Source organism: Emys orbicularis, chromosome 7 (assembly GCF_028017835.1).
Source record: "Emys orbicularis isolate rEmyOrb1 chromosome 7, rEmyOrb1.hap1, whole genome shotgun sequence".
Lineage (NCBI taxonomy): Eukaryota > Metazoa > Chordata > Testudines > Emydidae > Emys > Emys orbicularis.
In genome coordinates this window covers 9,299,689-9,315,241 of record NC_088689.1, presented here as the reverse complement: position 1 = coordinate 9,315,241, position 15,553 = coordinate 9,299,689, and the positions used below count along the sequence as shown (strand labels likewise).

The window sequence follows — 15,553 nt, the reverse complement described above, 5'->3', positions numbered from 1 at the left end:
GCAGAACTTTGGAGCTGAAAAGATGCAGTAGGGATTATTGTTATTTTGGCATGGGTGTTTCCAAGGTTCAAGGGCTGCTTACTGGGGTATGAGGCATCCTTTCTTCAATATCTCTAAATGTAGTAGGGTCAAAAGGAAAGTCTCTGTCTTGACAGATGATTTACAAATTTTTAGAGGCCTCTAATAAGGCTTGCCAGTATTTTCTCCTACTATGTCATCCAGTTTTTTGTTCAACATTTGACAGCCTGTGAAAACGGATGCACACAAATTTAGAGTGTTTTTCTGCTGAGTCATAGATGGCATCTGGATACAGAATTTGATACTTTTGTCTAAGTTGCAATTTGCATGGCATCCACTCATGCAAAGGAGAATAAATGGGAAGATAGATGTATACAGAAGAGAATGAGACACATTATTTTGCCTCTTATTTCCGACGCGTAGCCAGATCCTACATGTCCACAGTCTTTACCTGGACTGATGGAAAGGGAATCCCGTAAAGAGAAGACAACTCCAAACACCACATCTGAATTACAGCCATAAAACCAACTGTTTAATTGAAGCTATTTAAAAAAACATGTGAGGCAGTATAAATGATAAAATTATAATTAGGAAGGAATAGCTAGCACTTTTCAAAAAAGCTTTAAAACAGCAACAGGACACTTTACAAAAAGATTTGTAGGGATCAAGTTTTCAAACTACAGGTATTGTATAAAGGTAACACAGGTATCTTATAAAAGAATACAGCAACAGAGACAAAATGGGTACTCAAGCTCCTTGAAACTAATAATCTTCTTGATTAAAATGTATGTTCAAAAACTATTTTAACAATGACTAAATATTTCAGATTTTAATTTACAGCTCCCCGGTGTAGGCATCACACTATACACATCTTCCAAGCAAATTGGCAATACATTTCTATTTAACCATGAGTGGTGTCATCTTCCACAAAGTCTTTGGCCATCTCTGCTGTGATCACATCAATATGACTAACCTAATGGGAGAAAAAATAGATATATATTAAAAGTAATGTCTCCTAGATAGTGAAGGCCTCACTTTGAGCAAGTGCCAAATGAGACCCAGTGATTGGACTATAATAGTGTCAATTGAGATGAATGGCTCTAGAACACTGGAAGATTGGGATTATGTGAACTGCAGGTTTTACCACCTTTTCAAAAGAGAGACTGATGACAATGGTCAGAACCGGTACTCTTCAAGCCCAGACACCGACAGCTCAAATGCATCTCTGTTGTGAATATATTACAGACATGCGACAAATGAATCCTTGCTATTTTAATCATGATTCTGTCATGAGGGAAGTGGAGACTTCCAACCATGCTGCACAGGCAAATCAAGCAGCGGCTATGTGATGTGGACACAGATCCCCTTGACACTTAGTCATCTAAGGTCACTGTCTATCACTTGTGACTCTAAACAAAACTGAAAATTTAATTTTCCAGCCCACTGAGCTAGCTTAGTCTCACCAAATGTTCAATACCAGCAACATAATTTATTTATAGCCATATTAAAAAAAATATTTACCTTGTTTCTGAATTTTACACCATAGAACTTATCAGCCGACTCAAGCAGTTCAGGCCTAAAAGTTGTTGTAATAAACTGGGCATGTTCAGCTAGTTCCATAATCATATCTGAAAAATAAGGATATCCTTAAGCCAGCTCTTTTTTCAATAAACAGGCCACAATTCTTACTAAGAGGCAAACAACAACAGTTGCTCTTTTCTTGGTGAACAAAAAACAAAAGTGCCCAATTTTTATTAGATTTTACATGTAGTAACATCAATTATGTGTTATAAGAAATACCACCATTTGGTGTACCAATGAATTGACCCTTTATGATGAGTCACAGAAGTTTGATTTAGTAAGCATTCATCTCATTTCAGTCATAAGATATGCATGCTGCAAAAAGTTGGATTCAGAAAAATCTGTTTTCTACAAGTAATTTGCCTATTTCAGAGCCAGAGTAAAACTTTTCCCCAATTGTAATCTTTTAAGCAGATCTTTTAGAAATTGTATGCTATACGTAGACATTTCTTAAAATTAATTTTGCAATGACTTTTTGAAAGATACAAAGGTAACATAGCCAAAGTAATACAATTTTCTGTATTCACTGCATCCTGTCATGCATGTAGAAACAGTAACATATGTCCCTTTACCATGAAAAAAATATTTTATTTGAATAAACAAACATTATTTTTAGCCAGATTATTCTTTATTGAGGAAGAAACAAACAAAACCTTTACCTGAAACCGCCTTTCTGTGCTGAGCATCCAGAGCTTGGTCAATTTCATCAAACAGGTAAAAAGGAGCTGGATCACATTTCTGGATAGCAAAAATCAGAGCTAGGGCCACCAAGGACTTCTGTCCACCTGAAAGTTGCTGCATTTCTCTCATTTCACCCTGTTTTCCTGTAAATGACACCTAAGAACATGCCATAACAGGAGTTAACTCTACTGTATTGGGACATCAAATATTGCTGTACGGTGTTTGAATTTAATTATTCATTATAACTTCACTTTCTAGAGCTCATTTTTAGAAACATAATTACTGGTCTACTAAAAGAGTACTACAAATATTGAAATGCAAAGATTTTCTTTACCCTAATCCCAACTCCTGTGAACTGGTCTACAGATGGCACACTGCTCTGAGATCCAGATCCCCTCTCGCTCTCAGCACTGCCTTCACCCTCATCCTGGGATTGACTGCCCTCCACATCTCCTTTCTTCATCACTAGCGTGGCTTTGCCACCAGGTACTAACTTCTGGAACACCTCACTGAAGTTTTTTGACACCTTGGAAAACAAAAAGTCAATGTCAATTCAGGTTCATCTATATGCAAATAGACACAGTCTAATCTGAAAAGCAGATTACAACAGCTATCTTTACATGATATTATACTAATAGATTATCCTTAAAGAACAGAGATATGCTTGCATACTATAATTCACAGCATTTACTGTAGAAATCCAGTAAACAAGAAAAATTGGCTTTTAAAAATTTTTCATCCTTTTTGTAAGGTCTATGGAAAGGGACAAGACTCATACTATTATAAGATAGTAAACACCACAGGATAAACTTGCTGCTTCCCCAGGGCATGATCCCAAAGCCCAGTGAAGCCAATGGAAACTCATGGACTTCAATGGGCTTTAGAATAGGCCCAAATTAAACAGGATATGGGAGTGCTGTAGAGAGAGTTCACCTTGCATTGTATGCAAAATGTGGCCTCACACCCTTGACCTATATTAGGAGCAGCTTTGATGAGTTCCAAAAAGAATCTTACCCAGTTCCAAGGTGAATTCTGAAGGTAGAGGATTTAAACTAGGGGGTTCCTCTATAGATGGCTCTTATACGTAGTACATAATGAGTACGAGCCAAAAGAAAAAGGTGTTTTAAAGTGCTCTGAGAATCTTACTGGCTCTTAACACAACTCAAGCATTGATCTGTTCCATCCTACAAAGTTACAGCACAGAAAAACTAAATTTTCTTCTGACTTCATAGTCTTATCTAATGGCTTCCAGTATTACCTGTTTGAAAGTAAGTTGGATAGCTTCATATTTTCTGAGTTCAAGGACATTCATCAGCTCCATAATAGATTTGTAGCCCCTATCCAGCTCCTCCTGTCGTTTTATCAGCTTCTCCTTCTGCTCTGAGAAGTTAACAAACTGGTCTAAAGCTTTTTTATTGACATGGCTGTATTTTTTCAGCTCTGTGTTACACTGCTCCAGCTTACGGAATAACTGAGGAAAAATAACACAAAAAGATGACTTTGGGTTCTATTCCAGTTTGACATTCAAGAGGTGTGGCGCTACACCCCCAGGCAAGATCATGTTATGGTTTTGCGATAAAACCAAGCACACTTGTTACCTGTTTTAAACTCAATGTCTGATATTTTTCAAAGGCCTCCTGTGGAAGTGAGCCCAATTCTCTGATTTTCTTCATGCATTCCTCCTTCTTCTTGAGAAGCATGCCTTGCCGATTTGTCATCTTTTCAAGTTCTTTTGTGTCATGGTTAATTGCATCCATGTGTTCCTTCTCCATGTTCTTCCAGCGTTCCATACTTTTTTGGAGGTCTTTAATCCCTGCTTCTGTTTTGTCAATTGAGTTATCCAGATCTGAGATGTGAAAAAGCAAAGTGGGATATGCCTGTGTAAAATTAGCAGTTATCCAGCCACTGACCTATTAAAAAAAATAATCAGAAAGCCCACAGAGTAAAGATGTTTAAAAAAAAAAAAAAAAAAAGCAAGTTACCCATGAGGTTAAAAAGCTGAAAAAAAGTTTCATGGGTATCTTATATAATTAAAAATCTCATTGAAGAAAGTATATAGAATTCTGAGTCAAAACGAACACACTTTGGGACTATTTCTTACATTAAAGAAACTCTAGTATAAGGCTGTGCTAAACTTGGCTATTTGGCATGAAAACCACTGAAATCTGTGACTGTCACATGACTTCATGCAAAACCCTAAGACTGACCAGGTTTGCCTGAAACTGAGGTCATGATCATAAACCTTAAAGAGGCACATAGTGTAAGTCAGGACCCAGGTTAGACCCGTGAATCATTTAAGTGCAGTATCCTGTCTAACACTGGCTAATATTATATAGTTTAGGAGAACGTGTCAAGACTCCATAAACAATTATGCAAGAATGTGCCCATAAGGAAGGTTTCTTTCTAACTCCCAGGAGTTAGTGGTTGACTTGTCTTTAAGCCTGAGGGCTGATATCTCCTTCACAATTACTTACTAGGATTAAAATATCATACACATTTTTATCCTTTATGGATTACTACAAAATTATTTGCTTCAGTAATATTTTGTTAAATGAGTTCCCCAGATTAATTATATATTGTGTAAAAACGTTCTTTTATCAGTTTGAAATTTATTTCAATGTTATTAGTTGCCTCTTGATCTCATGTTATGCTCAATTCATTTACCAAAATGAATACCATTGGCACATTACACCCCATATTCTTCAGAGAAATGTAAGTAAAAATCAAGCTACAGAAGGAAGTTACAAGACTGCACAGTGCATTGCAAAAAACAGAAAGCCATTTACAGATGAGGAATATATATAAAAACTTTTTCTCAGCAGTTCAGAGGTTTTGTTCAATGATTTGCCAAATAAAGATACGATCATATCTAGAATAAAAGAACTGCCTGTCTCTGCCAGAACAGTTTAGAGATGCATAAGCAAAATGGCAGAAAACATTAATGAAAAGCAGACGACTGCATTAAAAGACACAGCCATGTTTAGCATTGCAGTTGATGAGAGCATGAATATAAACGACGTTCCATGTTTGGCAGTTGTTGCAAGATATTGTGCTTCTGATGAAATCCAAGAGGAACTTTGCTGCCTAAAACCCCTGCATGGCACAACAAAGGGGGAAGATATAGTGGAAAGTTTTGTAAACCATTTTGAAGAACGAGGAGTTGACATCAGAAAAATATTTTGTGTGACAACAGATGGCGCTCCTGCCATGGTCAGAAAACAGAAGGGATTTGTAAAGTTACTTGAAGATCAAATTGGCCGCCCTAAAGTCAAATTTCGCTATATCATCCATCAAGAAAACCCGTGTGCTAAAATTTCTAATTCAGAACTTAATAATGTGATGAATATAGTGGTGCGAATTGTGAATTTCCTTGTTGCTCGATCTGCTTTGACTCACAGACAGTTTCAAGCACTGCTAGAAGAGATGGACAGTGCTTATAACGAAATTCCACTTCACAGCAATATTTGGTGGATAAGTCATGGCAAGGTTTTGGTGCATTTTGTAAACTGTTTTGATGCAATCAAGGCCTTTTTGTCAGAAAAAGCACTAAAATACCCCGAACTGGATGATGACAAATGGCTGTGTAAGCTCATGTTTCTAACTGACATCACCGCTCACCTAAACGAACTCAACCTCTGTCTCCAAGGTGCAGGGCAAATGGTTCTGAATCTTTATGAAGCCTGGAAGGCATTTGTTGTAAAACTAGCAGTTTTTTCTCGGGATATTTGAACTTCGACTTTCCGCTACTTCCAACACATAAAAGAGCTATCGACACATTGCACTGTCAGTGTCGATGAGATTGGAATGTACATGCAAGAACTGGAATCAGAATTTTCTGACAGATTTCAAGATTTTCAGTGAGTTGGCCCAATGCTTTCTTTCCTAATTAAACCTGAAAAGTTCAACGAAAGATACTTGGATTTGTCTGTATTTCAATGGATGGGTGTTGAAGATTTCGAAATGCAGCTCATTCAGTTAAAAAGCTCAGAATTGTGGGCATCAAAGTTTAGAGATCTGCTGAGTGCACTTGAAGCTACCAAGAGAGATCATGGGGCCTCTATTCTGACCTACTGGACATCCCTGCCAGTGAAATTTAACTGTTTGAAGAAAATTGCGTTTGCAATGCTTTCAGCATTTGGATCCACATACTTGTGTGAACAGGTATTTTCACACATGAAATCTGAGCCGGTTAACAACTGATCACTCAGAAGCCTGTGTGCAGCTTAAAGTATCCAAATACGTGCCAGACATTGGAAAACTCAGCAAGGAAAAGCAAGGGCAAGGATCACACTAAACTGATAAGATCTGCATTTTAATTTAATTTTAAATGAAGCTTCTTAAAGATTTTAAAAACCTTATTTACTTTACATACAACAATAGTTTAGTTATATATTATAGACTTACAGAGAGAGACCTTCTAAAAACATTAAAATGTATGACTGGCATGCGAAACCTTAAACTACAGTGAATAAATGAAGACTTGGCACACCACTTCTGAAAGGTTGCCGACCCCTGCACTACAAGGTCAGGTGATAATGTCACCTCATGAAAAATACCCCCACTGCTGGTACTTTTCCACTATAGGGGGATGGAGATCAAACAAAGGATTCCCCCCTTATGTAAATCTTTTTTAAGGGCTGGGGAGGGGGTTGATCTGGACTCTCCTCCACTGCCTACCCAAGAAGACAGACTGCTGAAAGTACTTGAGGGGAAAGACAGGGGTGAGTCCAGACTGACACAGGGTCCAGTCTGTAAGAAAAGATAACTGGAAATCTAAGCTACAGAAACTCTGCATCCTGCCTAATTCAACATTTAGGGTGAGAAATTGCATTTTGTAACCTGTTTCTTTAGTGAATCAAGCTTAGTTCGCATATTTTGTTTTATTTGCTTAGTAATCTGCTTTGTTATGTTTGCTATCCCTTATATTCACTTAAAATCTGCCTTTTATAGTTAATAAATTTGTTTTATTATTAAACCATTTGTGCGATTTCTATCGGGGGAGAGGGGCCAAGAAGCTGTGCATATCTCTCTTCACATTGAGGGAGAGGGCAAATTTTGATGAGCTTGCGCTGTGCAGATTTTTCTATACAGTGCAAGGCAATATTATTTTGGGTTTATTCTTCAAAAGGGATGTGAACCTGAGTGCTGGGTGAATCCTTTCACACAGAACTGACTTCAGTCTGTGTCTGCAGCTGAGTGTCGCCCTACCTGTGTGTGTGCACTGCAAGAGGCCAGAGAGAGGGAATCCAGGCTAGTGGAGCAGAATGGGCATCTCAAAATGGGGGTCCAACCCGTCACAACCACATTTATGAGTATTGTAAAGTGTAGAGTATCTTCATTCCAAGAATCAGTATTACCAACCATCTGATCGTGCCAAGGTATCCTTCACTCGTTTGTTGATGGCCTCGAGTTCTGATGTTGTGGCAGTAAGAACAGTGCCGCCTTCTGTCTCTCGTAGCTCATTCAATTCCTGTGGGACAAAAAATAAACAGTAAGAATAGCCATAGCAGGGAATCAAAGTATAAACCCACACTGCAGATGAAATGAGTTATTTTCTACTACCCTGGTCCTATGTCTGACTATAGCCATTAAAATTCTTTTCACAGAGGAATGGATTTTGTTTTAAATTAAATCTAAACCTCAAAAAAATCCACAGCCACTGCTGTACAGTTCTGTTATAATGTGAACTTGTGTTTAATTATATACACTGTACTTCTGCAAGCTTGGATACACTGTCAGTCACACCTCAAATACATTCTTAAATAATTCTGCTTCAATCCTAAAAAAAAACCATAGCTCAGTTTGCATTTTGGATAAACAGAAGTAGAAAAGCTATATATAAATTATCAGTAGTATATCCGGTGCATATTTAAGAGAAGAAGAATAGTTTGTCAAATCTTTGAAGGTGCAAGGCAAGAATATTTTGCTAAGTGGATCTAAGAAAATCAATAATCTTACTTGTTCCACTTGGTCTAAGCGTTTTCTGAGATTCTCATTGAGGTATGTCTCTACTCTTGTGATGATGCCTTCCAGTTTAATCCTCTCATTCAAAAGCTGTCTGTTTTCCTGTAAGGAAGTAGGAGAGAATATTAATTGCATCAAACAAAGGCTCCCAGTAAAGGTTCTTACTCTTTGAGGAAAGAAAAGTTTGTAGAATCCAATAAAATGAAAATATTACACAATTCCTTATATGCGTGGAGTTATTTTAATATGAATGTGAGGACATTTTTAATATTTAATATTTGTACAGCTGTCTAGAATCAAAACAGAGCAAACACAACCCAACTTTTGCACTATTCAACATGGAAGACTATTTGAAACTTTAGCCTTGTCTAACTCTTTACCAAGACCAAAACAGCTCCAAAATTTTATGTCCTTAAATTGTAATGTTCCCCCAACTGACCCAGATGAAACAAAAACAGAGTTGGTTTGTTTATTTCATATCACAGATCTGTCTCCCCACACCCTACAGGGTTTACTGAAGGAGATGCTGCCTGTTGCAAAACCAAAGCATGGGAACAAGTCAATTTTAACATGACTACTGCATAATAAAGGTCTTATTTAAAAGCAAAATACACCTAAGTTAAAGAAAAAGTCTAGACAGTATCTGAAAAAAGCAAAATATATAGCACGGACAGCAATTAAACAAAACACAAAACATCTCCCTTATACTGCGCAAAGATCACAGAACTACATAGCTGTGGATTATCAATGACATCTCACTTTTCCTACGTAAGAAGAAAATATTTAAATTAACAGAATGTCTTCTCAATAAGAAATTCTCCACGATTAGTGTCATGACATCTTTTCTCTTAGTTCTCCTTACTTGTTGCAGTTGTCGAATCTCATCATTAAGTGCATCCACTCGTTTCTGATCATCTAGGCTGAGCTGAGACAGCAAGTCTGTTCCCAATTCTGCTTTTAACGATTCTCGAGTTGATTCCATGGCATGTAAGCTTGCCTCCAAGCTTTGCAAGCTGCGTTGCTACAGAACAGATTATTGTATTAAATTGGATCATCATTCAAATGAAACTGCAGGCTTCTCTAAACTTGTCTTTTTCGACTTGTATTAAGTAAATCCAGTGTGGTAGTTTTATAGACAACATGAACAGTCCAGGAAGACCAGTCCAACTTGTAACCTGTCAGAAATGCCAGACTACCAACTCTTTTTCTAGGACATTTCTGTCAGCATGCATGCTATAGTCTCCAATGGGAAACAATTTTGATTTTGTAAAAGACAGCTTATAGAAAGGAGAAAACTTCATTTTTAGTTGAAAATCAGCCCCTTTGATTGCCACTCCTGAGCCCTGCATGATACTTTCCAACATATGGTCAGCTAGTGCATCGTATGCGCCAATTTTTTATTTGTCTACTCAGACTATAAATTCTTTGGGACAGGAAGTATGTCTGCTCAAACAATAATACGATAACAATTAACTAAGAAGTCACTAACAAATTCTTACATATGCTATATACCTTTGGCATAAAGGTTTTTTCAGACTGCTGTCTCTTCTCTTTCAGCATTTTCATCTCTGACAAGATGCTGTCTCGGGAAGCTTTGAATTTTCTCTGTTGGGTCTCAATCTGCTGCATTTGATTCATCAGTTGGTCAATTTCATTATTAATCCATACAGTGGGCTAAGGAAAATTCCAAGTTTTAAATAGAAGAGGTACTTTAAACCCACACTGTTACTGCAGTTTCTCATTTTTGCTCACTCCCCATCATATCACAGCTTTCATAGATATAGAACCAGTCACATTCAGCTGCTCTCGGAGGTCAACACAAAGCCTTCAATTGACCAGAAGAGATTAAATAGGTCAGTTGAGACTCTTGTGGTGCTTTATCCCATTTCCTCTCAGATGTCAAATATGTTGCCTCAACAGCACCCCCAAGACAGACATATCAGTAACAGTTTTATAGCACTGTAATCAATAGGCTCTAGAAACAAATGCAAAGAAAAATTAGTGTGCCTGATCTATTAAGTGCTATTAGGATTAGGACAAAACATTGATGGGGGACAGATTATCCAACATCTGCCTGTTGTGAGGGTTTCTTGCAACTTCCTCTGAAGCATCTGGTGCTTGCCACTGGTCACAGACTGGACTATATGGACCACAGGCTGATCCAGTAAAGCAATTCCTATCTTCCGCTGCCTTAGATCACAAGGATGAAAGCTTGACCATACTGAAGTCAATGGGAGCTTTACCAGTTTTAATGGGACCAAGATTTCACCGATGTGTCCACATTACAAATGCTACCATTTGTCAGTCAAAGAGAGAGAGGCAGGCCCCCAAAACAAAAAGACCTTGGAAATATACTAGACTTTTTGCTCCCAGAAGGGGTCCAACACTCTGGTCAGAAATTAGGAAGACAGTAGAGAATTTTAGCGCTCTTGAACAGGCCAGTATTAATTCCACTCTTAAAAATACATATATATATATTTTCTATACACTATAGCGTGCTAGTCTGGAATCTGATGCTGAAGGCAGGTGTGGGCAGACTGGGAGTCTGCACATAATTAGAACTGGGAAACACTGAGCATTAGAAGGTTAATCTTGCTAAAGATTTTAATTCTACTCCAAATCTTTATTTATGGCTTTTTCCATGTTACTAAAAGTTTTTAAAAACGTCTTCAGTGTTACTAGAGGTGTTACTGATATACAAATGTTATTTACACATGAAAAAATTAAGTCACAATTATTCACTCTGGCCTTAAAAGTCTCACTAATTCCTTCTGAAATCCTCCTTCAATAGCTACAATAGCATCCACGTTGTTAGTCATGTAATCTGCATCACAGTTTGACATATATTGAGACAGCTCAATCAACACTCTATTCTACATATCAGTCAACAATTTGAGAAAGCTATAATTTACATGCTTATAAAGAAATAGCTGTTCTGTCATGACTAAAGAGGTTTACAAAAAGCTAGTGAAATACAGAGATTTAGAAAACTTCCTTCAACTTGTCCCCTTTTCCATATCATATTCTTCTGTATTTTAAAACCTTACTGATATCCACCTACATATTAGTTTCCTTTCTATTATTTTAGACATGTACTACACATACCATGTTAACAACTAACCTAATTCTATATTTACCTCATGGGTGAATAGAATATATATCTTGGCTAAATAATTACTAAAATCAGAAAAGACAGCTATCTCAAGAGTTTCCAGAGGTTATTTAGAAGAATACAATAGACACTGAAGGAGAGAAATAATTAAGGGTAGCACAACCGGGTAGAAACAGAAGAAATTGGATGAGATTAAGAGAAGACAAATTCAGGTTAACTGTCACAAAAAGCTTCCAGACCATGACGTCTAGCAGACAATAAAACAGTGGGATGCGGTAGAATCCCTGTTACTTAGGACATTTAGAATTAGACTACACAAACACTAAAAATAACACAGTATGGAACAACCTTGTAGTGACTCTGGGATACATCACAATAGTTAACAGGCCTTTTCCACCTCTAATATCTATGAGCCCATTTTATTTATATACATATAAATACATTTCAACATAGGACTGCTTTTACTTTACAGTGCTTTGCTATAGCAATATCCTTTACAATGTTATAATGTTGCTATAAGAAGCAGAGGTATGAAAACTACACTCCAAGCACTGTAAATAAGGAGGATTCTCAAAACTAGACTAAAATATTTTATTAGCACTACAATATTATGCACACAGCTTATGGTTTTCAAGATGTTTTCTGAACATCTCTACTAGATTATAACAATTTTTAAAAAATCAATTTTACTTATTTTTCCCACTTTTAAATCGCAGGATGATAGAGCCATAGTAATATTTTCTGAAAGGAGATCACGCAGCTGACTTTAGGATCAAGTCGCTAGCACCTATTAAGTAAACCTTGGTGAAATTTTTTATTGTATAAAATCATGTTTTAAGACCTAGAGATATTGGTCTCTTTATATTAAGAGTACAGGTATAAGTTTATAGAAAGTTAAAATTGATAATAGAGGACAAAAGCATGTCACAGACATGAGCAGTATGTGTTAAAGGGGGTTATAACTATATTAGTAAAGGTGTTATAAGTAACCTATTGACCTGCTGGCGTCTATATCACTTAATCATTTATGAAAACATCTCCTGATCACTGACTAATGTCAAACACTATTTACACATGTACAATTAATCAAGTGTAATTGAGAGACATGTGTTACATTAGAAATTAAATTCTCCAACAATATAAATCTGGCATAAAATGTATTAACAGATTCGTTTATGTGGGCTCTGTTGCATTTTTAATATAGTAATTTTCCTGTTGTTTTTTTTTAAATGTTGACTCTATCTCATTAGAACCTCTATAGCAGTATATAGAAGAAAGCCTGCATAGGCAGCAATTACAACTAATACCATAGAAAATAGCCAATATGTAAAAATAAAGTCTTAAGACAATTGTTCATTTTGTAATGAAGGTGGGAGAAAAGAACAAGCTCACTAGGCCTTATTACCATGCAACTTTTCCCACACAACATGCACAAATACATCAAAAAGGATATTTTCAATGTTTCTGCGCAAGTTTTCATTGAGTTTTGCTTCAAGTTCACCAAGTTCTTCTTCTGCCTTTCTAACATCTTTTTGCAGTTCAAGCCGAGACTTTCTTGTGTCATAATAACCTCCAGTCAGAGCACCACGATGGCTGACTTGATCACCTATGAACAGAAGAGAATTAAAATGGTACTTTTGTACTGCACACCATTAGGACATGTTGTTCCAAGCAGTTCCTAGAAGCTAATGATTATTCTGCTAATATGTACTTTAAGTACTGTCAATTTCCTAGAGAGATTCCATATAATTCTGAGGAATCATGCATGCATGTAATGTTTGCAATTAATTTACAAAATGTCACTTTCAAATGTTAACAAGGCGAAAAAAAATCACATATTTTTGTAAAGCTTTTAAAAAGTGTATTTAATGCCTCAAGACCAGCAGGTTCCTAGCACGAGGAACTGCCTTCTCTCAGCATCAAGCAGTTCAATTTCTTTTATTAACTTCTGAAAGCATGTAATCCACATTAAAGTCAATTTATATGAACAATGGGGACATTCAAACACCATATCACTACCAGTTTTTCAAAATGCAGCATGTTAGAGCAGTTTCCTCAATAGTGGCCAAAATGGACAGACATAATCAAGGCAAACGGGGCTAACCTTAAACAACTGGTGTGCGCTCTATTAAAACACTCCACCCAAAAAGGAGCAAGATCCAACCTTCTTTTAACATTTGCTGTTACACTGCATCCCTTTTACCAAATCTTCTGCTGTACCTCCATCTGTAATTGCTATCCCGATTGATCAAAGCCTTAGTCTCGTTTAGGCCTGACAAAGCTTATGGTTAACTGTTTTGCCCAAGAAACGTTACTTGTCATTAACTGGGGTTCTTAAAGAACTGCCTCTGCAGATGCACACGGGATGAATACACCAACAATGCTGTTGAACCCAGAATCTTCTATAATGCAATGACTGTTTGAGTCGTGCAAGTAACATGTGTGGATCCTAACATTCGGACTCAAGGATATAAAATGGACTGTGGCCTCAACTGCCCTTACACATTGAAAGATTCATTAAAGCACTCTGGAAAAATATAGGAAAGTGGCACAGTGGATCTACAGAAAACAACACTACAAGAACCAGTTATTGTAAATAATAATTTTCTCTCAGAGTGGGGATCTGAGGAACTTCTCAAAGGAGAGAGAAACTAGCAGCGTAGCCCATGGGGAGCCACTAAACAGAAGATTCCTCTCCAAAAAACAGGGAGATATCAAGTCAAGACAAACATGTCACTAGTATACCAAAGTAGCAAACCTGCACTTCTTAGTAATTAAGCGGTACATAAGCATGCCATGGAAATTGTTTTAAACCTAGTAGAATAAGCTTCTCAATTCCTCAGGGACATCAATACCTGATAAAATCGGGTACAAGTCTAATCCATTTTGTAAATCTCTGGGATGATTCCTACTGATTTGTCGCTCAAGTCACCAAAAAACCTAGAGGACTTAAAAAACATTTTGGAGTATGACAACAGCGATATTAACATTTAGTTTGTTTCATCTAGCTTACCCAGGTAAATTACCATAGTATCAGGTTTTGCAAAGAACACTAGGAAAGTAATAGACTAGTTTCAATGAACCTCGGTCCACCGAAGACCCTGTTTTTCCATTAAATTAATAATATAATTGTGATACATACCTTCCAAAGTAATACAATCCATAGTGAAAGCTCTGGCCAACTGGGTAGATACCTCCATGCTACGACAAATAAGAGTCTTTCCAAAAACATGTTTGAAGGCTTTGTCAAATCTGGGATTGTATCTCAGTTTACTGATCATAGGAATAGCGTCCTAAAAATGTAGCATTCACATCAATAAAGCAGTACATACCAACAATAAGAACAATAAGTTGCACGAATATGTCACACATTGCCTGAAGCATCCACTGGGTGCACTGTGCAATTGCCAGTGAAAAATAATTTAAAGAGAACCCTTGGCAACCCAACAAAAAGAACAAAATAAAATAAACCCTCACATTTACAATAAGAACTTCTGTAATCTTGAATTAAAAAAATAAAACATTAGGAATAGGTCATTCCAATGTACTGAAAATTAATGAAGCAAGTCCGTTTAGAACTGTGCATGCCATCATAATTTACAGAAATGCCTGTGATTGTGAACACAAATTACTGTCTCTGTGTATGACCATCTGTTCCTTAAACTGCTGCACAATCAATTAGGGCGTAGGCTTATTACAATTTCCCAGACACACCAAAAATATTGCACATGCAAGTTAGGCATAAATAATTATGAAAATCTGAATGGACCAATTTAAGGTTTGATCTTACTCTCACTGGAGCAATGACAGGTCTGCCAGTAATTTCAACAGGAACAGGATCAAATGCTAAGTAGCAACTGAGTGAGTTTAAATGATTTTTGTTACTGTATCTGTCAATTAACTTCTTCTGTATAAGGAATAAGATATTGTGGGTGCCACCAGAAACATACATACATAATGTATTTCCAAAGTGAATGTGTGTGAAGAATCAGGTTGTTCCTATCAGTATCATTTATGTTTCATTGTTTATGCAAAATTAAATAGAATGTGTAAAAAGTCTAGCTGACCTACCTTACCGTAGGAAATAAATAATTTTTTTAAACTAGCCTACAATTTCGAATTCAAATAGATATTTACTGTAAGTATATTATATATTTACTAGTGAAAATATAATGGTATTAACAAAATTTTCATAGA

At 36.7% G+C, this 15,553-nt stretch overlaps 1 protein-coding gene across 1 annotated transcript in view; it reads right to left on the bottom strand.

Annotated features, from left to right (window-relative positions):
- Window positions 1-531: 531 nt before the first annotated feature.
- Window positions 532-15,553, bottom strand: part of SMC3 (structural maintenance of chromosomes 3) — a 48,162-nt gene continuing 33,140 nt past the window's right edge. The window contains exons 18-29 of the mRNA XM_065407191.1: window positions 14,499-14,649; window positions 12,810-12,962; window positions 9,757-9,908; window positions 9,107-9,265; window positions 8,239-8,346; window positions 7,642-7,750; window positions 3,879-4,126; window positions 3,539-3,751; window positions 2,615-2,806; window positions 2,259-2,436; window positions 1,540-1,646; window positions 532-991 (exon numbers count right to left, since the gene is read on the bottom strand). Of these exons, the coding sequence (XP_065263263.1) occupies window positions 920-991; window positions 1,540-1,646; window positions 2,259-2,436; window positions 2,615-2,806; window positions 3,539-3,751; window positions 3,879-4,126; window positions 7,642-7,750; window positions 8,239-8,346; window positions 9,107-9,265; window positions 9,757-9,908; window positions 12,810-12,962; window positions 14,499-14,649 (1,842 nt within the window). The 3' untranslated portion in view covers window positions 532-919. The remainder of the gene's footprint in view (window positions 992-1,539; window positions 1,647-2,258; window positions 2,437-2,614; window positions 2,807-3,538; window positions 3,752-3,878; window positions 4,127-7,641; window positions 7,751-8,238; window positions 8,347-9,106; window positions 9,266-9,756; window positions 9,909-12,809; window positions 12,963-14,498; window positions 14,650-15,553) is intronic.